This window comes from Schistocerca americana, chromosome 1, assembly GCF_021461395.2.
Source record: "Schistocerca americana isolate TAMUIC-IGC-003095 chromosome 1, iqSchAmer2.1, whole genome shotgun sequence".
In the NCBI taxonomy this organism is placed as follows: Eukaryota; Metazoa; Arthropoda; class Insecta; order Orthoptera; family Acrididae; genus Schistocerca; species Schistocerca americana.
Window position 1 is genome coordinate 248,569,740 of NC_060119.1, and position 25,355 is coordinate 248,595,094.

The 25,355-nt window shown below is 42.8% G+C and overlaps 1 protein-coding gene across 1 annotated transcript in view; it reads left to right on the plus strand.

Moving 5' to 3' along the window:
- Window positions 1-25,355, plus strand: part of LOC124555160 (nitric oxide synthase, salivary gland) — a 693,873-nt gene that overhangs the window by 616,823 nt on the left and 51,695 nt on the right. Inside the window, exon 14 of the mRNA XM_047129021.1 lies at window positions 656-808. Coding sequence (XP_046984977.1) covers window positions 656-808 — 153 coding nt within the window. The remainder of the gene's footprint in view (window positions 1-655; window positions 809-25,355) is intronic.

Here is a 25,355-nt window from a genome sequence, read left to right on the forward strand (position 1 = left end):
GTCAAATAATCTGATGGTGTGTGTACCAAAGGTCTTACAGTACGCACACCACAGATGCGCCTACCTAAGTAACAGTGCCACAACTGTTGACTGACGAACTTGTGCAGACATGCATATAGAACGTTACTGATGGTGTAATGTGCAACTGAAACCACAGGCCTCGTGACGCCCTTCATCTGTCATTTGTAGCCAAACCCAATAAGACGCTTACAGTGCCATCAATTGGTAAAATTTTTATTCCATGACGTTTCCCCCTGCATCAATAATATGCTGTTCAAATATGACCTTCATTCTGAGCAGTCGTTCTCTTTCTACAGCGTTTTGGAGCTGAAACATTAAAAATGGAAACGGCGTGCAGTGTAGGTAGTAGGTACTGGCTCTATGACCAGTTACCATGCAGAGTACTGACTAGTATCCGTTGCAGGGAACACCACCTGTCATCTTTCGAGAGTAAGATCGATTCCCTTTGCGTGGCTCTTTTCTGTTAGGGAAGGCAGGGAATACTTTACGATTTTGCTGGAGATTGCTGCCATAAATAACGAGCGAGTAGCTCGTCGAGGTAATGGGGCTCCCGCCGCAGGCTGGGAAGGGGGCTGTCAGGGTAGTGACGTGTGGCGGTAGTGCGCCGACCGCTGATCGCTTTCTGATGCCGCAGCATGGCGAGCTCCAAGTCGTTCATCAAGGCCAACAGCCAGACGGAGCTGGCCGGCCTACAGGTGGACCGCAAGCTGGACCGCCTGGACTCTCTGCGCGGCTCCGTCAGCGACATCATGTCCGAGGACACGTTCGGCCCGCTCAGCAACGTCAGGTAAGCGCTTCCGCCTGCTGCCTGTGCCGCACGCCTGCTGTGTGTTAGCTTACTGTGTACCTGTCTGAACCTCAACTCTGGTAGAAAGGTGTAAGTTCCATTGCTTTCAGAAATTTGACGATGAGGGGCTCCACAGCCCCTTTGAAATTTTTAAATGAAATCATTCCGCTTTAGGCTGTTAAAACATTTTTTATTGCGATTACAATTTCGAGATATGTCATTTTCAAGCAGTCTCAAAGCAGTCAGTCGTCAAATAACGTACATGTAAATGTGAAATTAACAAACGTTGAAAGAAAAAAATTTCAAATCTACTTACGTGGGGAAATACACTGAAAAGCCAAAGAAACTGGTACACGTGCCTAATAAGGGCCCCCGTGAGCACGCAGAAGTGCGCAACACGACGTGGCATGGGCTTGACTAATGTCTGAAGTAGTGCTGGAGGGAATTGACTCAATGAATCCTGCAGGGCTGTTGATAAAACCGTAAGAGTACGAGGCGGTGGAGATATCTTCTGAGCAGCACGTTGAAAGGCATTCCCGATATGCTCAATAATGTTCATGTATGGTGAATTTGGGGGACAGCGGAAGTGTTTAAACTCAGAAGAGTGCTTCTGCAGAAATTCTGGATGTGTGGGGTATCGCAATGTCCTGCTGGAACTGCCCAAGTCCGTCGGAATGCACAATGGACATGAATGGATGCAGGTGATCAGACAGGATGGTGTGGCCAAGCGGTTCTAGGCGCTTCACTCCGGAACCGCACAGGTGCTACGGTCGCAGGTTCGAATCCTGCCTCGGGCATGGATGTGTGTGATGTCCTTAGGTTAGTTACGTTTAAGTAGTTCTGAGTCTAGGGGACTGATGACCTCAGATCTTAAGTCCCATAGTGCTTAGAGCCATTTGAACCATTTGAAGACAGGATGGTTACGTACATGTCACCTTTCACAGGCGTATCTAGACGTATCAGGGGTCCTATATCAATCCAACTGCGCACGCCTTACACTATTAAAGAGCCTCCAGCAGATGGAACAGCCTCCTACTGACATGCAGGGTTCACGATGTGGTCTCCATACCCTTACACATTCCATCTGCTCGATACAATTTGAAACGAGACTCTTCTGACCAGGCAACATGTTTCCAGTCATCAAGAGTCCAATGTCGGCGTTGACAGGCCCAGGAGAGGACTAAATCTTTGTGTTGTGCAGTCATCAAGGGTCCACGAGTGAGCCTTCGGCTCCGAAAGCCCATATCGGTGATGTTTCGTTGAATGATTCGTACGCTGACACTTGTTGATGGCCCAGCATTGAAATCTGCAGCAATTTGCGAAAGGGTTGCACTTCTGTCGAGTTGAACGATTCTCTTGAGCGTTCGTTGGTTCTTTTAGCGGATTCCTGATTTTCACGGCACACTGATGAAATGGTCGTACGGGAAAATCCCCACTTCACCGCTACTTCGGATATGCTGCAGCCCATCGCTCTAGCGCCGACTATAACATCACGTTCAAACTCACTTAGATCTTGATAATCTGCCGTTGTAGCAGCAGTAACCGATCTAACAACTGCGCCAGACACTTGTTTTATATAGGCGTTGCCGACCGAAGCGCCGTATTCTGCCTGTTTACATATATCTGTATTTGAACACACATGCCTATACCAGTTTCTTTGACGCTTCAGTGTAATACAAGTACTAATAAAGCTGTGATATGCTGTGTAGGAGCAGTTGGCACGTGGTGGTGTGACTTTATCTGCTGTTCTACATACCACTCGTGTTAGAAAGCTGGTGAAATAATTATATAAACACTTAAATTAAACTTTAAATCTCGTATATTAGGCATGGTAAATGGATCACAAAAGGGCAGAGATAACATACAAAGAGTGTGAGCTATGGAGTCAAAGTGTTAATAAGTGAAACCCATATTTTACGTTCCCATGCGGTCCAGACTCGAAAAACGCAAAATTGATGAAAATGCAAAACTGAGGAAAATGTTATAACCCCCCCCCCCCCCAAATATGAGCAAAAATTGTCTCCAGTACTTTGTATAAAATCTGTCTAAGTGAAGGAAATAAAATGTACATTACAATGTTTATACAATAAGTTGTGCTAATTGATTTCATCAGTTGTTAAAAAAAAATCGCAGATATGTAACAGCAAGTAAAAACTCATCAAAAAATTGAAATTGGTATCTGGGTACAAGGTAATCGAGCTGTTTTCCGACATGATACGACTACAAATTATACGTTCAAAACACGTGTTTTAGGGAGATCATCCTTTGCACTCTCCAGAAGGAAGCAAAAATTGATGATCATGTTGAATTAAGCCAAAAACATCACAGCAGCTAAGTGGCTAAACCAGAAACATAAATGCGGACATGTAATTAATGACATTCTTTGTCACCACTGGTGTTTTGTTTAATTCCTTTCTTATGGGTCGCACTTCATATGCTCACCACTGTTTAAGTGTTCTTTTAGGCTTGATGGGATCTGATAAAATGAATTTTCTTCCCCAATTGGCGTTACCAACTTATTAGAAGTCGGTTCGGTAAATTTCTCTCCACTGTGTAAAATGTAAATTTGAAAGGAATCTCAGGTGCTTGTTTCGCTTTATGCCCTCTATCACTGGCGCCAATCTTTAGATCTACAGTGTGTGTGGTACAAAGTACATACGTCAGTAGTGTACGTAGGGAGAAACCTCCCTTGTGAATGACTCTATCTGTTAGTGAAAACCGTATCAAAATCCCTAAAGCACATTCTCAGCTTAGCTTCCACACACAAAAAAAGAAAAAAAGCGGCAGGGGACACTTTAATTCATCGTAGTTCAGCCAAGTTGCACAAAATGTTTATAAATTATACATACAAATCTTCCTCATGAAACAGGCTGTTAGTGGAACCGTATCAAAATTCCTATACTAGTTCCGAGATTAGCCTTCACATACCAACAGAAAAACGCGGCAGAGGACTTTAATTCATCACAGTTCAGCTATTTTCCACGAAAAGTTTACAATTTATATGCGTAAATCTACCTCGTGAATCAGTCTATTAGTGAAACCACAACAAAATCTGTGCAGTACTTTCTGAGATTGGACTTCAGATAGATAGAAAAACGCGCCAGTGGACTTTAATTAAGTAATATATATGTAAATATATTTTACCAATATGTTTGAATACATGAATACAGGCCTATAATTTCAGAATGGGTATTTTCTCTGCATTTTGACTGTGACGCATTCCTCTGCATATGAATTACACCGTAGTAGATACACACGGTCCAGTCACATTACTGTGAGCATCGCCTATGTTCGACGTCAACGTGTAATAACCAGTCAGCCGTCAGGTGCCAGCAACAAGAGTGGAGGGTATGTAAAAGGTGTCTGGGGGACACGCAAGACCGTGCAGTCGCTGTCATAATGCATAAACGGAGCGATTTATCTAACGTGCAAAAGGGCACGATGACTGGCTTTAGCGCCAAGTGTGGAGGCACCTCCGAAGCGCTACATTTGTAAAGTGTTCGAGTGCTGCCGTGGCTAAAGCATACCGTGCATGACAGAATGGCTCAATCCTATACTGGGACCGATCCAACTGTGGTGCACCACGGGCCATAGATGACAGGGATCAATGACGGCTGCAGAGAGGTATGCGGGCTTATAGATGTGCACCTGCTGAGCAGCCCAGATGAACCAAGGGGCTACCAGCGGAATGTCGCCAACGACCGTGGGCCTCTGCAGCAGGTGCCCCTTTCGTGCACCCATGTTGACTGAAGTTTATCGGCGACGAAGGCTGGGATTTGGATGTCAATACTACAACTGAACGTCCAATGAGTGGCGACAGGTAGCGTTTTCAGATGAATCTCATTTTAGGCTCCACTGAACAAATGGCCGTTGGGGTGTACGGTGCGAAACGTCTGAAAGCAAACATCCTGCAACACTCGTCGAAATGTTCCAGGCCAGCAGGGATTCCCTGTGTGATCTCGTCATCCTGGAACGCACAATGGATCAATACAAGTATGCATGTATCATTGGGGACCATGTCCACCCCTATATGCAAATTGTTTTTCCCTCGGCATGAAGGCATCTAGCAACAGGACAAAGTAATGTGTTACACAGCTCACAGTGTACGTAGATAGATCGAAGAGCAGCAGAATGGTACCAAACTCTCCAGCTTTAAACACAATCGAGAATCTGCAGGACAACTTGGATTGGGCTGTTCGCCCATTGGATCCTCAACCGAGAAACCTAACGCAGCTGGCACTCTCATTGACCTTGTTTCTGCACGTCTTGCAGCGGTCTGTGCTGAAAAAGGTGGTCAGTCAGACTTTTGACGGGTGGTCACATTAATGTGACTGTTCAGTGCACAAATTTATTATAATTATACATTTGTGTTGGAGAAAAGAAGATTTACACTGGCAATAGCAAGAAAAGCTTTCCTGAAAAAGAGGCAGTTGTTAAATATCGGATACAAACATAAGTGTTCGTAAGTTATTTCTCAAGGTATTTGTCTGAAGCGTGAAAGTGAAACGTGTCTGACAAACATTTCAGACAAAAGGAGAATAGAATCTACAAGGAGAGAATAGAAGCTTTCATGTGAAGTGATACAGGAAAATGCTGAAGATTAGGTGGGTAGATCGAACAACTATCAAACAGGTGCTTAACCGAACTGGGAAAAGAGAAATTGAATACAGTAGGCAGTTGCAAATGGATGTCGGTTGCAGTAACTAAGGAGACATGAAGAGTCTTACACAAGATAGAATAACTTGGAGAGCTGCAAGAAACCAGTCTTTGCACACAACAACAACAAAAACATGGTTCTGATGATTTTCTCCTCCAAGAAATACAATCACAAATGCGGCTGGAGTTGTCTCTCAAAATGGTATACTACTTTAAAGAATCCTAAATGAAATATTCTAACAAAACCTTTAAGACAAAATTCATAAGACTCTTAATGAAATAAATTATTGGTAACAACTTCCCATTATGCGAGTATATTGCACGCTCATCTCATGATACTATGTCAGCTAAAAAAGACACCCAAGAGGTAAGAACTAGTACTGACAAAGTGTTTCTCCTTTGAATTTAAAAACACTTACTGGATTTTGTTTCCATCAAAAAAATAGTATCCACTTAAAAATGTTCGAATACTTGTAATATTTTTAGAAAAAAGTTTATACTACTGCAGTCGTTACTGCAATTAATAACGGTTGCATAGTCCGCATAAAATACTGTATGGGGTCGTAAGAAGTAGGTTTTTGAATACTGTTTGTAACATAAGAATGTTCCATTGTGGATCCCTATGGAACATCAACAATTAAAAAAAAATATCTTTTATCATGGAGAAGGTACAGAGCGAGGAACTGGAAGTTGCCATGAAAAACCTGTTCCCCAAAAAACCAAAATGATTTTGACTCGAGGTCAGTGCTGTCCTTAACAAAAAACAGTAAAATCTGTACAACCTTATTGCTGTCAGGTTTTTCACAAGTATTTAAGAATTAATGACGTCCTCGACCAGCACTAAAAGAATTTATAAAAAATTGTATTGGTGAACCAAATTTACTATAAGCAGCTGATCTCTGTCACCAAGTCTTGATGTGCACATCTCATGATAAGATTATGTAATTTTGCAGTTGTTCTATGGCATTAAAGGCACCATACAACATTTAAAAAACCTGTCATAAATATGGTAACAGGTAAAACATAGACAATAAAAATACATAAAAACAGATAATATGAGAAACTTTCAAAATTTAGAATAAATATTTGTAAATTCTTGAAGATCTTAATATAAAATAAATGAACTATTAATGTTATGTAAATACACTTTTTAAACCCTATGAATATAGAAATCTGGGTTATAATAGCTTGTGTACATAATCCCTGCAAAGCAGTCATAATCGAACATATAATTTTTTTCTTATTTTCTGGGAAGGAAGCTATGACCATTACAGCTGAAAACACAACCAGAGCCAGACAATACTGCAACGACACTCAAAGAAAAAAATGGTGCTTTGCAATTTAAGTAAAAAGTTAGCTAAGGTCAATCTTGCAAAGACCGTGCACAGGAAACCAGAAATCGCTCCGCTGTGATAGACAGAAAAGCTCAAAGCTTTTAGTTATAAAACGTTTCCCACTGGATTAACTTTTCTCCGGTACTCCACTCGCGGTGCCGTCAAAACAGCTGCTAACGCTGTACGTGTTCTGCCACTAGCCCGACCCTGTACGCTGAGGTCTCCTCAGACGCGCACTTTGCCGAGTGCGGCTCCTCCAGTGGTGCCAAGCTTCACGTCCAACACACCGCATCACAGCATTTGAATCACGGCCACTGAGCGAGGACCACATACTGTGAGCAAGAGTACACACGCAGTGCTCTTAAACCACGCAAGTGGGGCATGATGCCACTTTAGCGAGACACTATAGCACTCGTTGCAGGGCTACAACATACAATGATACAATGGAGGGAAAGGCTCCATCGACAGTAGTTTCACGAGCCGAAAAAATTCTCAACCCTCTACAGCTTCGAATGATCGTTCCTGTCATGTGCCTGAATACTCATCATTCCTCATGTGATAACCGGCATATACATGTGGGCAGATGGTTGGTAAATGGTCCAACAGTTGCTAGAAAATATGGGTGTGTATCGCTAAAGACGTATAATACATGTAAAAATGTATGGCGGGTTTCATTATATTAATCAGTAGATGTCAAATGATCAATATTAAATATTACTGCCTACCGAAATGCTGAGAATATACAATCTTTTTTAAAGGTGACTTAGAGCACGGGCGGCCAAGAATAAGGCCCGCAAGCCATTCGCTGGCACTAGTGGCATAGCGCTCAGCGTTGCTGCTTGTTTCCCCCACCGCCAGGTCACGCTGCCTGAGCGTGAGCTTAAGGAGGCGGAAGAGGGGGAAAACGCGCCACATTTACACTGCAGTACAGTCGCACTCCATACGACTTGGTCTTAAAAACATTCCACATTTCGCAACAACATAAATCACAAGCAAAACAAATTTCCATATTATTTAATTACTTTAGGCACGGTGCAGGCATAATATAATTTTTATCTGGTACAAACTGTCAGCATACGGATAGGTGCAGACAGTTCACACATTTTCGCACTGGGGTTTCCACATAATCGTGACTTATTTAGTTTCATAATAGAAAAAAGGTTTTTTACACAAACGTGTCGATCGAAATATTGTAACACTTTTGCAGCCTCAATATGGAGACGTCTAAACTCTACCTGAGGAAATCAACATAGACGTCTTCGATATTTTTAGCGTGAAAGGATTTGTCATTAAAAGTGGAATTACCTTGTAGGTCAGTCAGTTACATTTGCACATGGACAGGGACACTTTCAAGCGAAACGGTCTCGAAGACAGAAGTAATATTCTTCGATAAGGTTGGAAGCCAAAGGAATGAACTACAATTTGTGCCAAATGTTCAAATGCGTGTGAATTTCTAAGGGACCAAACTGCTGAGGTCATCGGTCCCTAGTTTTATACACTACTCAAACTTCTGCTAAGAACAACACAAACACCCATGCCCGAAGAGGACTCGAACCTCCGGCGGAAGGGGCCGCGCAGTCCGTGGCATGACGCCTCAGACCGCTCGGCCACTCCGCGCAGCTACAATTTGTGCCAGCTTCAGGACATGAACCCAGGTCTCCTGCTTATTCACTACACCATCCTGCCGTTGTGGCTAACACAGCTGCTCAGACTATCCTAGTCCAAAGCCCTCCACAAAAAAACTGCAATTCATACTTCAGACCATCTTGATTTTTCCTTTATTAAATCACCAGTTCTGCCGACGCTCTCCGATATTAGAATAACACCCCGGTTTTGTATGTAATGGGGAAATCTTACATGTACCTTAGGTGTAGGTGATCCGTTTATCTGATGTAATCACATTTTCCTGGAGCCACAAATATCAGTTCATTACTTCAGCTTCTATCCTTATCGAAGATGAAGTTCGAGACTCTGTATGTCTCCAGGAAAACGTAATTGTTTTAAATCAATACTTGTAAGATTGGCAGTGTTCTCAAAACGTTTAGGAAACTATACATTTAATTTTTTTCAAGGTCACAATGGATTCCTCGGACTTCGCTTTATCTTTGACAGTAGTGAGCTTAGGAATCTGGACTGTGATTGTCAGAATTTGTCCCTTTTACAATCTGATTTTTTTTATATAAACGCGTCCCTATCAGATCAGAAAGAAGTTACCTTCCAGTGTGTTACTGTAGGCGGGGCGCCGTCAAGTCCACTTAAAATACGAGGTCTGCAATCCATTCCAGGTGTTCTAATTTCTGTTCCAGCACTCCTTTTTGCTTCATAAATTCAGCAAAAGCGAGTTTTAACCATGGTATTTTGCTGTAATATATTAAGTCCCCACATTTTTCGTTCAGTTCGTTTGAGAATTGTTGTAACTGACAGTGGAATAGTACGCACGACTTCAGAAATTTTATTATTCATACCACCAACTTCTTCATGTGGTGCATGCCCGCAAATTTAGCACAGGTACAGAACAATGTGCCGCTCGTTGCAATTCTTTGCTCTTCCATTGTCAGCTAAAACTTTAAATTCTTTCTTCGCGGTATCGTAATATCATTTCGTAGAAAATTTGCAGCACATGTGGACTGCATAATACGTAATGAAAATTCTCGTTCCTCTCTTCTGTCATTCCCATTCATTTTTAAAGACTTTTGACTATCTTTCTGTCTCTTTGTGTGCAAACAACTACTTTACCTGCGAAAATCCTTCATACCACGAACAAATAGCGAAGGACAAACAGTGCTGACACCACGATTCTGGCGAATTGAAGAGCGTTTTACCGAACGAAAAATGCCACATAGCAACATATGCTATGTCACGCTGTACCGAACACTTGGGGAAGTTACGAGCAAAGCCGAGACAACCAGAGACTTGGACCACACACAGCACGCACAACCAGCCCGGGTGAACCATAATCGAATCCTTTTTAAAAACATTTCTTTTAACAGTCTCAAATCAAAATGTCCATAAATTAATACTAGTTTCTATCAATTAATGATCATCTTCAGATATGATTAATTACGAGTTATGAAACGTCAAAAATGTTTTGTAAAAGAACTCTGTCATAAGCTGGGAAACAAGAGGAATAGCTCTATATCAGACTTCTAACAGCACTGGTGTCCAGCTTTTTACAGCAGACTTATAGCAGCAGTTATATACAACTCTGCGCAGTACAGATCTATGTGCACAGCGGGTGTGCAGGGATTAGATTCTTCTCTGACCCCCTTCCGTGCAAAAACCGCTGCTATCTTAACCACTGGTAGTGGCTCGCACTTCTGCATTATTTCGGTTATGGAAGCTTAATTTAAAACTCACAGGCTTCAACGAACCTATCCCGAAATTTCGCGGAACCGGTACAGCAAATGGTTCAAATGGCTCTAAGCACTATGGGACTTAACATCTGAGGTCATCAGTCACCTAGACTTAGAACTACTTAAACCTAACTAACCTTTGGACATTACACACATCCATGCCCGAGGCAGGATTCGAACCTGCGACCGTAGCAGCTGCGCGGTACCGGACTGAAGCGCCTAGAACCGCTCGGTCACGGCGGCCGGCCCGGTACAGCAGGGGAACTCGTCCAATGGAGTGGCTGCTCGTGAAATCAAACTCAAAGTATACGGCACCGGAGAAGGCGCAAGAAGGAGAGCGAGCAAAGAAGGCAAAACTACGTCGAATTAACTGCTGACAGTAACATATTCGCGTCTGGCATCCTCTGCTTCCCACTAGCGGAGTCGGCGACTAATCTTAGCGGCTTCTCAGTCGACAAATTGTGTGCCACGCGTTATCCGGACACGAAAGCCGAGGCCCTTGAAAAACTAATGGCCGCTTCGCTGCGCCCCAGTCGAGATTTTGATTGAGGAGGGGGAGGGGGCGATGGCGGGGGGGTGGGGGAAAGGCTTTAGGCGTCACTCACCGCTCTCTGCTAATTCACAGGAACAGGAAATACTTTAAAAGCAAAGTTAAAGTGTACTTGTGCGTGAAGCAGTAGCAGCACGGTACAAAATGTCCCGCGCTCCATCCATACATAACACTTGTCATGCAAGTTATGTTTTGTCTTCGGTTAAATACAGTCGCTCCCATGAAACATCGTGTCTAATGTCAGTTTGGATTGTGCGGATAGCACGAACATAAGGCCTTTCCCTGACTAAAAAGAACATTTCTAAGGAACTACTTTCGATACAACTATGCGATTTGTTGCAAATGGTAGCTTAACTCAGGAAGTTTTTTTACAGCTCCCCATTTGCTCTGTTTGTTTTCCATAGAACGTCTAGATGATATTCAATATCCGTCCATATGATTGCCAATAGATCTTCAGTCACTGCCGGTAGAGCATCTTTTATTCGTACCGTAAGAGTTTGAACATCGGCAACTGATCAATTACACAGTTTATCCTTAACTTAAATCCACAAAAAAGACAAGAGAGAGATTATACATGAAAAGTATTCGCAGTTCCCAATGTGGACAAACATCAGCTGTATAATGGAATGACGACAACGAAAATTTGTGCCGCACCGGAATTCGAAACCGGATTTCCCGCTTCCGGTGGGCTTACCATTAGACTATCCGAGCGCGCTTCAAGACCAGACCAAACTTCCATATGTCGTCAATTATGTGTCTACAACCTGCGCTCGTACGTCCATTACGTATGTTCTCGCACAGAGGAGACATTTTAATTGAAAATCGCTTGCCTGGTGTCGATGGATAAATACGATATTGCAATGTCCTTATTATTGAGAATTACAGTGCAATGTTCCTTTGACATACATGCATGTCCGAAGGAAGTCACTGCACAATACGGGCACTGCAATATCGCATTTATCTGCCGACATCGGGCAATCGACTTTCATTTAAAATGTCTGCCCTGTATGAAGGTATACATAATGGATGTAGGAGTGCAGGTTGTAGACAAATGATTGACAACATACGGAACTTTGGGTATGGCCGTAAAAAGTGCTCGGACAGCCTAACGGTAAGGCCACAGCGCGCAATAAGCGGGCAATCCGGGTTCGAATCCTGGTCAGCCACAAATTTTAATTGACGTCATTCAACTGTTGATGGTTGTCCATCGCAACTGCGGATACGTTCCAAGTATTTCGCACGAGCTGTAGTCGCCGCAGTGTCTGTTTCTTCGGCCATGCATGTTTGTCCGAGGAAATATTGCATTGTATTTATGAAGAACGCGGGCACTGCAATATCGTAATAGAGACTATGTTTCGCGAACGTTCTGGCCATGATGTTAGCCCGTCCCTACCGATCCATCAGTCCGGAAAGGTTTCATCCGAGAACTGGAGAACAAATAACACCCAGTGTTGCGGTACACTTTGTTGTTGAAACGCACCAAGATTGAAATGCCTGTAGGTGGGGTGCAACGTAAAATTCGAACGTGACAATGTAAACTGTTGCCGTAATACTACGCCCAGTGAAAAAGGATGGGCCGGCCGCCGTGGCCGAGCGTTTGTAGACGCTTCAGTCCGGAACCGCGCTGCTGCTACGGTCACAGGTTCGAATCCTACCTCGGGCATGGATGTGTGTGGTGTCCTTAGGTTAGTTAGGTTTAAGTAGTTCTAAGTCTAGGGGACTGATGACCTCAGATGTTAAGCCCCATAGTGCTTAGAGCCATTTGAACCATTTGAAAAAGGATGGGTCAATAATTGTAACTTAAGCTACACCACACATTGTATTTCGGGTTTTCCTTATCTGCTCTAGCTCGATACGTTCTCCGACCCTCAGATTCTGTTTGAATTCGTGGAGATGTGAAAAGTCGCTTCTTGGAAAAACAATCTGTATTAAGGTAGTCATTTTTTGCATAAAAAATGGTTCAAATGGCTCTAAGCACTATGGGACTTAACATCTGAGGTCATCAGTCCCCTAGACATAGAACTACTTAAACCGAACTAACCTAAGGACATCACACACATCCATGCCCGAGGCAGGATTCGAGCCTGCGACCGTAGCAGCAGCGCGGTTCCGGACTGAAGCGCCTAGAACCGCTCGACCACAGCGGCCGGCCATTGTTTGCATGGATTTGTTCGAGCGTGTTAGCAAACTCAGCACCTATGGGCCTATCATCCAGCTGCAAAACTAACAGAAGTTGCACTTTGTATGCATGGAAATGCAGCTGTTTGTGTAAGATCACCACAGTGTGCTGAAGTACGGCTGTTTCCCCGGTAACACGACGCGTTGATTTCTGCAGACGGCGTTGGACTGCTGTATGCACGATATCAACAGGGTTTTCACGTCACGTCTAATGCTTCTTGTCTTGTTACGAACACTGCCCGTCTCTTTACACTTTTCATACCATCCTTTGATGCTCTTCACATCTGGCGGATCTCAGCCACAGGCAATTGGGAACTTTAGTTGAACTGTAATAGGCGCCCGTGTTTCAAGAAACCATAAAACACATTCGTTTTCTCCTCCAAGAAGCCATTGTGACAGCAGCACTTTTATATTACGCTACCTGTAATATGAGAGAGAGAAAAGAAATCAGATGTCGTCAGAGGACGTGTAGAAAAGTATCCATAAAAACTACAATTTGCAAAAAAACTGAATAGGCATGTGGGATTTTATCCATTAAAAGCTTTGAGGGAAGCTATAAAAGCTTCGAGGGAAGCTATCATTTGCAACAAACGGCATAGCTGTCTCTAGCACAGTTCGTCAGAAATAATTTTTTGTAATCTGAGAACGACATTAATGATGGATCTAGAAAGAAACAAATTTATAAACACTATTTTATTTGAAGGCGACAAAGTTCTGCTAACAGATAGTGAAAGCGCCTCGAAAATATGTTGAAACTGAATAATGTTAACAATATTGTGAAATGGTTGTATCCGCAAATAAAACAAAAGGAAAGGGAAACAACAGTAGAAGAGGTAAATTCATTTAAATATCTCGGAACAGAGATATGAATACACAAAACTAATTCAGATGTGGTTCAAGATATACCGAAATATAATGCTATAAATGGTTGTGCAAGGAGGTACCTTGGTAGTACTATGAGGATAACAGTAAAACTACACCACGTGGTAGCTAAGTTGGCTCTTATGTATGGAGAACAGCACGCTAAGAAAAGATCAACGAAGAATTGAAGCTTCTGAGATGAGGTTTCTGAGATCACTTTTTGAACTAACGCTAAGAGAAAAGTGTGGAGTGATGATATAAGACAACAACTAGACGTAAAAACAATAATGACAGAAGGGGTTAGACACTACTACATCAAAAGGAAGCTACCTGAACATCTGTCACGGTAAGCAGTACATTTCAACCAAATTAGGAAACGGGATATAGGAAGGCCAATGCTGAGACGGAGACAACAGTTTTGTTAAATTCCTTTGATTTCGGGATGGGCCAACACCTACTCCTTGAAATGGAGGAAAAAGAAGATGATGATGAAGAAGAAGGGTACAGCTTATACCCACCCAGTAAACAAATTACACATCTCTGCAGACTTCCGTGGCCGATGTCACTGAAGTTAAAATCTTCCGAACTGTTAAGCGGCGTCATATCTCTTCTAAATGATCGACGTTCGACCCCTCTGCAGGGAAACTCTTCAGGATATTGTGGTGTCTACTAATGATTGAACACTCAATAAATAGTGGACAGCACAAGATCCTAGAAGGATCCCAGCAAAGGGGTCGAAACGTTGATCGTTTCACCAGGGTCTGAATTTACACTTACTGAATTACTGTAAGTTATAAAATAAAAGTTCATTCATGTTCACTGTACATTACAACATGTGGCATTTAGATTTCTTTATGTACAACGTTGCAATTTAGCGGCTATCTTACTCCGGCGTTGTTCCTGTAGTACAAAGATATGGTTCAAATGGCTCTGAGTACTATGAGACTTAACTTCCGAGGTCATCAGTCCCCTATAACTTAGAACTACTTAAACTTAACCAACCGAAGGACATCACACACATCCAAGCCCGAGGCAGGATTCGAACCTCCGACCGTAGCGGTCGCCCAGTTCCAGACTGTAGCGTCTAGAACCGCTCGGCCACTCCGGCCGGCTTCTGTAGTACCCCCTATTGTCTTAACAAATTAATTATTTTATGATACTTTCAGCGTAACTGATTTAATAGTAAACGTTCGCCCAGTAAACTTCATACGAAATTCTCATCCAGCGTAACCAGCTACCTAACAAGGCACAGCCACGTTCCAGCTCAAAGTAATGTGTGTTGTCACCACATAGTGAAAGCACGGAACTTCCCTTCGTGGGCAGCCAGGAGAGACTGCTGTTAACGTGGTTGGAGTTATTCGTGATGACATGGGGAAAAATAGAAACAGTGCTGACGGAAGAAGTAATGGTACGTGCAAAGAAAGTGTTACAGTTGACTAAGTCGATGGTGTGCAGATTACGGCAAGAGGTACACGATGCTGAACGGATTGCGATTCAAGTACCATCCCCAAAGATGAAAAAAACAATTGTATATCCCACTGACTACATGGATAAATGTGTTATTGGGCAGCGATTTCTGTGTTATTGTGGAACTGGACTTCTGGCTAGCGAAGAAACGCGGAAAAAGACATGATTTTGAAAGCTACCAGTTTTATAAAAGGCTGACAAATGCGCTGGCTAACTAATACGTGTGCAATGTGCGAGTTTAAGTCGCCGTGGGAGTGTATTTTTCACTAAACGTATTAACACTATACGGAATACAACATTTAGTAACTAATACAACTGACGTAATAAACGTCCAGTAACAGAATCTACTTAAATAGCCGCACGGTGCATTAGATTGACAGACGGGAAATTGATAAGGCTGCTTGTACACGTATGACCTGGGTGGTGCGACATAAGCTCGTACACTGCACGCGTATTTGTCAGAAACTGCATATTAGCAACTAACGTTATGTATCTCTATCTTAGTGACAATTCTCTTTTGCTGAGGTGAAGGCTGAGGAAGAGGTGGGTAAATGTGAGATATAAAAGAAGAGAAGAACGACCTTAGTAATAATCCAGATAGGTTCTACAGTTATTTTAGAATGCGGCTGGAAAAAATTGCTTCACCGAAGAAGATTAAACAATCCAGAATTCGAACCAAGAAGAATTGCCAACATGGGTAAGTTAGAAGTAGAATTCTAGGTGCAGCTAAGTAGCTTAAATCAGTTAATGAAGGCAGGGCATTCAGACCTGATTGTACGCCAGTTAGGTTCCTCTCAGAGTATGCAAAAACAATAGCTCCATATTTAGCAATCAGATACGACCGATCGCTCGTTGACAGCTCCATGCCTAAGGATTCGAAAGTTGCACAAGTCACACCAATATCCAAAAAAAGAAATACTCTATTTGCAGTAGGATTTTGGAACATACTGTGGAGTAAGCTATAGGGAAAGTCGGGTAATATACAATATGTACAAGAACCAAGAGGAAATAATTGGAGGACCAAGTACGAAACGCTGGGATTAAAAAGGGTGTAAGATAGGGATGTAGCCTTTTGCCCCTGCTGTTCAATGTGTACATCGAAGAAGCAATAACGGAAATACAGATTCAAGAGTGAGACTGAAATTAAAGGTAGAAGGATATCAAAAAGAAGATTCGCTAATGACATTATTACTCTCAGTGGAAGTGAAGAAGAATTACAGGATCTGCTGAATGGAATGGACAGTCTAATGAGTACAAAAAATGGTTCAAATGGCTCTGAGCACTATCAGTCCCCTAGAACTTAGAACTACTTAAACCTAACTAACCTAAGGACATCACACACATCCATGACCGAGGCAGGATTCGAACCTGCGACCGTAGCGGTCGGACGGTTCCAGACTGAAGCGCCTAGAACCGCTCGGCCACACTGGCCGACTTAATGAGTACAAAATATGGATTGAGAATAAAGTAAGAAAGACGAAAGAGATGAGAAGTAGCAGAAATTAGAACAATGAGAAACTAAACATGAGGATTAGTGATCAAGAAGTAGATGAAGTTAAGGAATTCTGCTATCTAGGTAGCAAAATAGCCCATGGCGGACGGAGGACTAGCGCTGACAGAAAGAGCATTTCTGGCCAAGAGAACTCTACTAGTATCAAACGCAGACCTTAATTTGAGGAAGAAACATCTCAGAATGTTCGTTTTGAGCACTGCACTGTATGGCAGTGAGACATGGACTGTGGGAAAACCCAAAAGAGACTCGAAGCATTCAAGATGTGGTGCTGTAGAAGAATATTGAAAATTAGGTGAACTGATAAGGTAAGGAATGAGGAGGTTCTCTGCAGAATCCGTAAGGGAAGGAATAAATGGAAAACACTAACAAGAAGAAGGGATAGGGTGGTAAGACATCAGTTAAGACATCATGTAATACTTCCACGGTGCTTAGGGAGCTGTTGAGGTTAAAATTGTATAGCAAGACAGAGGTTGGAATACATCCAGCAAATAACTGAGGACGTAAGTTGCAAGTGCTACACCGAGATGAAGAGTTTGGCACAGGTGTGGAATTCGTAGCGGTCGGCATCAAACCAGTCAGAAGACTGATGACTGAAAAAAAATTCGAACATTGTGAGTTATTTCGAAGAAAACGATTTATTGACAAATAGTCAACAGGAATTCAGAAAATATCGTTCTTGTGTAAAACAACTAGCTCTTTATTTCTCACGAAGTAATGAGTGCTATTGACAGGGAATCTCAAACTGATTCCGTATTTTTGGATTTCCGCAAGGCTTTTGAGACGGTACCTCACAGGCCACTTCTAATTAAATTGCGTCCATATGGTCTATCGTCTCTTTGTACGACTGGATCCGCGATCTCCTGTCAGAAAGGTAACGGGTTCGTAGTAAGTGACTGAATGTCATGGAGTAAAACAGAAGTAATATCTGGCGTTTCCCAAGGAAGTATTATGGCCCTTCTGCTGTTCCTGATCTACTTAAACAATTTAGGATACAACCTCAGAAGCCCTCTTAGATTGTTTGCAGATGATGCTGCCATTTCATCAGACGATCAAAACGAATTGCATAATGATTTAGACAAGGTATCTGTATGATACGAAAGGTGGCAATTGACTCTAAATAATGAAAAATGTGAAGTCATCCACATGAGTGCCAAACAACTAACTCTACGTTGCTTGAAACATTCAACAAATTCGAATTAATTTTTGCATAGATCCATAAACACGACAGTTTCTCCACGGAAATTGGTATCATTAAGAATCTGTGTTCCACATGTGCCCGGCGTATCCCCACTGTTCATCCAGAATACTGTAATTAAAATTTACGCTAGAATCCTTTTAAAGAAGTTCGTGTTCCTGAGAATTAGTAGTGGGTGATGAGTGACGCGTGAAGCCCCCGTTTCCATTGGTTGTCGTCAAAAGACAATGCAAAGGCAGCTACCCATCACAAAACAAGAAAGTGTCTCTTGTCATCGCTTTAGCCGGCCGAGGTGGCCAAGCGGTTAAAGGCGCTACAGTCTGGAACCGCGCGACCGCTACGGTTGCAGGTTCGAATCCTGCCTCGGGCATGGATGTGTGTGATGTCCTTAGGTTAGTTAGGTTTAAGTAGTTCTAAGTTCTAGGGGACTGATGACCTTAGAAGTTAAGTCCCATAGTGCTCAGAGCCATTTGAACCATTTTTTTCATCGCTTTACTGTGGAATTACGTTGTGTAGGAAGATAGATTACTGACAAGTGAAGCTCATCTGCCCCCGTTTGTTTGACAGCACTGGAACACCAACTATCAAGCAAGATTCCAAGATTGATGATGTCAGGGTTTGGCTATTTTGCACACTAAATGCCAGTTTTGGTGAGGTCAAGAGGAATATTCCATACTAGTCGTCGGCTTTGACCAATGACGTAATATTAATCAATGCTGTGACGTCATCTTTTTGGTGCGTATTTTCATGTCTTTTTCGGAGTTTGCTAGTTAGTTGGCGAAGCCAACGAAAACGAAAGCGGAAAACGAGATTGTGCAGACAGACTGATTTGTAGCCTAGCCCGCTTGAAACAATCACCTCTGATATTACTTTATAGCCGCCATGTTGGCTACGACTTTCATCGCATGTTTCCTGTACATCGCATTTTGCAGCGCTGTAAAGTTCTCGAGCTAATGCCATTTTACATGGGTGAATTTCGACAACTTGGATCAACATTCTCCTCCCACTTTAGTTAAGAAAACTAGTACAGGGGTATATGCGACGATGCGATGAGCTGATTCAATACTCTCTAGAATTGAGGCACTTGTATGATTACTCGAGTGAAAAATGTACACCTATCAGTTGTTTTTTAAACGTATGATGCATATTATTTAATGATTTTAAATTAACATTTCTCAGAGCTAATTCAGAAAATCGCATGCTCATTTCCAACATTCACTTTGACAGAAAACTGCAAAAACAGACTATGTTTTGCGCTTTCTGAGCTCTGTACGTATTTTTAACGTCGCCAGTTCAGTTTAAAACCCGGGCAAGTTACAGAATGTAGCAGTAATGAACTAGCAATAGGAAAATAACAATTTACACTTTATTACTGCAGTAGCAACTAAAACATTCAATAAATGCCTTGCTAAATGCATGGCTCACATCTGAGACAAAGCGTATTCCTGAGTGATCTCACAGCGTTAGCCAATAGCAGTGCAGAATGCTTACTGACATCCTATTGTTACCAGAAACGTAAACGTAATCATCGAACTTTAATTATGTTCCTACTGGCCAACTGCTGCCTGCAAAACAGTACGACGAGCGATCTATGATCGTGGGACGTGTGATGAGCACGTCACCAACCCCTCCAGCCGTTATTGCCAGTAGATGAACCCGGATTACGTCTGGACTTCTGTATTCAAACAGCTCTTCATTTAGAATCACGAGGCTGAGTGGAGCCTGTACAACACATCTCTGCCTCAGCAAAAATCCGAGGAGATCCTGGGGGTAGAACTTGGTCTTTCCGCACTGCAGACAGCGACGCTAACAATTTATTTTTCCTTCAGAGAGATTCAGTAACAGAAGTTCATATCCATACAAAACATTAATACGTTTCATATCACAAATTTTATCTACTTTGAAGTTTGCTGCTGACCGCGTCATTCAAACCTCTCCAATCCGACTGTGCCAACTTTCTCAATTTTCTTCATGTAATGGGGAATACTGCTTTTACAGAAACACTGCCCTTGTACAACTAGTAAACCGAAACGGTGATGTGCGCTATCTGTAAATCCACTATTTGCGATGAATAAAGCAAAAATAATAATAATAATAATACATTTTCGCAGAAACTGATACATGGAATTATTAATGTGTGGGGTCGGAATCAAAACGTTTCATCCTCTTTGTCTTTTGCTCGTTTTAGTTTTTTAAAAAAGGCTGAATTCTTACTTGATAGTTACGCTGTATCTTAAACTTTTGTTACGTTATAAATTCAAAAAAAATTAATCACGTTAAGGAAGACACAATAAAATTTACTATCAAATTCATTAAAAATTTGAACAAGAAAGTAGGGCATTTGTACAATAAACACTGGCACTGATTTGTTTCATGTGTCAATAAATGATACATTTTATCAACGTTCAGAATATGGAGGTCAATACCTATTACTGGACATTTCACAAAGCAAGTATGTAATGTGTGTTTCAAAGTCTTCTACATACCTTTGTATGGGCAATGGGATTCGGCTCTTACTCAGGAAGCTGCTTTTCGTAACAAAAGATTCAACACTGTGTATCAAGCAAGTAAAGCAAAGAAACTGTTACAAAAAAGAGAAAAACACTGCAGCAAGAATTCAGTAATCACTACGCCGGCTTACAACTTCTTTGCACGTTGGACGCAACAAAATTGTATGTTCAAACTGTGCAGTGTATGATCCTTTAACATCACAAAGTGGTGGATATGCATTAACTATGTGTTTGTCCTTCAGATCCTTCAAAGCCATATGATATTTAGTACAACCAACTCTTTCTAACCAGCGACGGCAAAATGCTAGTGTGCTAAAATGCTTGTTTATTGTATTCAGTAATGACTGTGAGGACTGCAACCGTAAGTGACCGGGTGATGCATCAAAATTCTTCATGTAATGAGAAACTTCCATATCTGCATGGACCTGACCACGACCAGTAGAGCCAAATGTCTCTATTGCATACACTTCATTTTCTTCCATTAGTGTAGCGTCACCACCTTTTACTATAGGCACTGTTTTTCCAGCATGAATTCTGTACTGTGATATGGAGTGGCCGTTAAGATTGCAAATTGATTTTACTGGATATGTTTTACCATGAATTTCTACCTCGTAAGACTCCATAACTTCTTGGATCTCAGCACCAACATCACAAAGTGGAACATCAATACCGGCACACCTTATTCCAGTATTTGTTGCTTCTCGTACAGCTTCAACAAGTTTATCATATTTTGGATTGAAAGTCAATGTGAACGCACAGTCTATTATTCGACCATTAATGTGAGTTCCAAAATCTATCTTTGTAACATCGTCATATAACAAAACAGTAGAATCACCGCTGTTTGGCGTATAATGAGCTGCACAATGGTTGCGAGAACATCCAGTAGGCAAGGCCAGACCTGCCTTCAAACCGTTCTCCTTAATTAATCTGCGAGCTACTGATTCAAGTTCCTCACAAATCTGTATCATAGTCATGCCAGGTTTCATCCATCGCCGAATGTATTCTCTAGTCTGTCGATGAGCTTCTGCAGCTATTCTAAACTCATTATAAATGTCAACGTTCATGCGGTCAATTGCTTTCTGTTCTTCTGAAGTGACACGTTGCCTAGCAGTACGATAGTCACCTATAACGGGATAGTCCATACATTGTCCTACGGGATAGCAACCATTTGGGAAAAGATCTACAATAGGTATGGATGGTGGGTCCGTCTGCTTTATTTGCTCTTCCTTCTTGCCATTGTCGTTGCCTTTTTCCTTTGTTGCAACAATTCTTTTCTTCTTCTTTTTCTTCGTCTTGCCATCGTTAGCACCATCTTCACAGCTAGTATGTGCCACTACATTGTTTCTCTGTGCAGCTGCTCCAGAAACATCTCCAGATAATATGTCAATAAATCCACTGATGCTCATACCCCTCAACCGTTGTTCTATTTTGTCCTCATCTTGTCTCTGGATATAGCCTTGTGTGGCATCTGTAGTAGCTGCTGCAGCCTCTTCTTTTCTCTTCTTCTTTTTTCTTCTCTTCTTTTTCGAGGCATCAGGTGTTCCTTCTTCCGCCTCCCCATCGTCTATTTCGTGAGCGAACTCTTTATCAGGCAATTTTTCTTCCGATTTCTCAACATTAGCCATTACAGCTGCCATTTTAACCAGAAATACTACGTACAGCGTTGTATGTAGTTACGTTTCTGTTCTATAAAAACTAACCAATTTAATAAAGAAACAATATCTTCCTTGCTAACCGAAATTCCACCTATATATTGTATTGATCCACAGCACAAACATCTTTCATTGTAGTCCGACTGGGTTACGATGCCAGTGGTTCCCAACCATTAGGGTCGGAAGGGGTCTGTTATCATAACAACTAGTTCGCATAGTATTGTTGGTTGTCTTCGGCAAATCACAACTATACTGCTACCAAAGTCTAAAATTTTGATGTGAGTATCGGGGGCCTATTACAGAAGTGCCCTCAGTATCAAACAATGTACGTGTTTACAGCATTATTTCCGAAGCTGTTGGCAGCTCTGTTCATTGCCTGTGTCTTGCTCATATTAGCAGACGAACATTTGTAAGGATCTACATACACAAAAAGCACTGCATCTTCTTCAGTCAAAAAGATCTTCAGTAAATCATATGTGGCATCGTGATGAACACACATCCAATAGTACCTTGTTACAATAATTTTCCTTAAAGGTTGTTTGAGCAGTGCGGGATACAGGTAAAGATGAAAGTACGGTATTGGAAACCAAAGATGGTTTTGCAAACTGATTCTACGTTACTTACCTCTTTCCTCCCATATTGCGTTTCTTTGCAAGCAGTAATTTAGTTTTCTTCCATGTCATCGTTGTTACTGCTTATAACAACATTAGATTCGGTGGATCTACACTCCTGGAAATTGAAATAAGAACACCGTGAATTCATTGTCCCAGGAAGGGGAAACTTTATTGACACATTCCTGGGGTCAGATACATCACATGATCACACTGACAGAACCACAGGCACATAGACACAGGCAACACAGCATGCACAATGTCGGCACTAGTACAGTGTATATCCACCTTTCGCAGCAATGCAGGCTGCTATTCTCCCATGGAGACGATCGTAGAGATGCTGGATGTAGTCCTGTGGAACGGCTTGCCATGCCATTTCCACCTGGCGCCTCAGTTGGACCAGCGTTCGTGCTGGACGTGCAGACCGCGTGAGACGACGCTTCATCCAGTCCCAAACATGCTCAATGGGGGACAGATCCGGAGATCTTGCTGGCCAGGGTAGTTGACTTACACCTTCTAGAGCACGTTGGGTGGCACGGGATACATGCGGACGTGCATTGTCCTGTTGGAACAGCAAGTTCCCTTGCCGGTCTAGGAATGGTAGAACGATGGGTTCGATGACGGTTTGGGTGTACCGTGCACTATTCAGTGTCCCCTCGACGATCACCAGTGGTGTACGGCCAGTGTAGGAGATCGCTCCCCACACCATGATGCCGGGTGTTGGCCCTGTGTGCCTCGGTCGTATGCAGTCCTTATTGTGGCGCTCACCTGCACGGCGCCAAACACGCATACGACCATCATTGGCACCAAGGCAGAAGCGACTCTCATCGCTGAAGACGACACGTCTCCATTCGTCCCTCCATTCACGCCTGTCGCGACACCACTGGAGGCGGGCTGCACGATGTTGGGGCGTGAGCGGAAGACGGCCTAACGGTGTGCGGGACCGTAGCCCAGCTTCATGGAGACGGTTGCGAATGGTCCTCGCCGATACCCCAGGAGCAACAGTGTCCCTAATTTGCTGGGAAGTGGCGGTGCGGTCCCCTACGGCACTGCGTAGGATCCTACGGTCTTGGCGTGCATCCGTGCGTCGCTGCGGTCCGGTCCCAGGTCGACGGGCACGTGCACCTTCCGCCGACCACTGGCGACAACATCGATGTACTGTGGAGACCTCACGCCCCACGTGTTGAGCAATTCGGCGGTACGTCCACCCGGCCTTCCGCATGCCCACTATACGCCCTCGCTCAAAGTCCGTCAACTGCACATACGGTTCACGTCCACGCTGTCGCGGCATGCTACCAGTGTTACAGACTGCGATGGAGCTCCGTATGCCACGGCAAACTGGCTGACACTGACGGCGGCGGTGCACAAATGCTGCGCAGCTAGCGTCATTCGACGGCCAACACCGCGGTTCCTGGTGTGTCCGCTGTGCCGTGCATGTGATCATTGCTTGTACAGCCCTCTCGCAGTGTCCGGAGCAAATATGGTGGGTCTGACACACCGGTGTCAATGTGTTCTTTTTTCCATTTCCAGGAGTGTATGTTGTAATTTACTAAACATGTTATTGCGTTCGGCTGTTTCAATAATTAGAAACCTGTAAGCTTTTTTTATAAAAAAGAAGAAAAAACCTCCCCTACTTTTGCCAATAGTGGCGGTGCTCATTATGAAGCAGGAAGTGAAAACATCCGCAGTTTTAGTTTCGTAACTGTTTTATGTACAGTTATCGTACTTCCTGCAGCTGTAGCGCAACAAACCGTACCGTGCCGACAACCGCGGTTTGGAGAGTTCTGTAATACCGTGTGCCACCGAAACTGACTAATTTCGTATCGTGCAAGCATATACTACGAAACTTTAGCGACACAGGCATTTAAATCAAGATCGCGGCTGCTCGATTTGTTTCTGGCAGCCAGAGCACACGACACGTGATAGTAAACCAACAGTAACAATCCCGGCACACGATCGAACTTGTCTGTCATTTCGTTCTTTTGTGTCCGTGAGTTTGTCAAACAAGCTCGTAATACATGTACCAACAAAGTACCCGTATGTCAGTTTATTGACTCATCTGAAGCAGACGCTGTTCGTCTCGCGAAGTAATTTGACAAAGCAATTCTTGCATTTCCTTTGACACTAGTGTGTAAAGAAGATAAAGGAAACAAGATGCTGGTCAAGAAAATGGTGGAAATTGAGAGAGAGAAATATACTCGTGAAAATTTGGTAAAAGAAATATTCCACCCAGAACCTTTTGATTACGTTAACTTCCTCAGAGTGCAAAAATTTGTGCTGTACTTAAGATAATTGTAATAAAACTCATTTTCTGTAATCATGCGCGCCGAGACACCAGCACAAACAAAATCTGCCATCTTACCAAATGTGCTGTTAGTCAAAATTTCTCTCAAACACGTCCATGCATGATAAACACATCAAACGGCACTGTACATGGTCACATACATTACGTAGGCTACCTAGTAAACTTTCACAAATTGTTCGATCGTGTATGGGGGCATTAAATAATGGTTACAAGCAACAAAATAAATATTGCTGCCTGTATCACTCCCAACAACTTAAACAGTGGTGTAAGGCTCCTGCCTAACTACACCCTCATAAACAGCAACGTACCGTACTCGGAGCAAAGGCAGATTATTTGAGACTAGCAAGAATACAATTGTTATC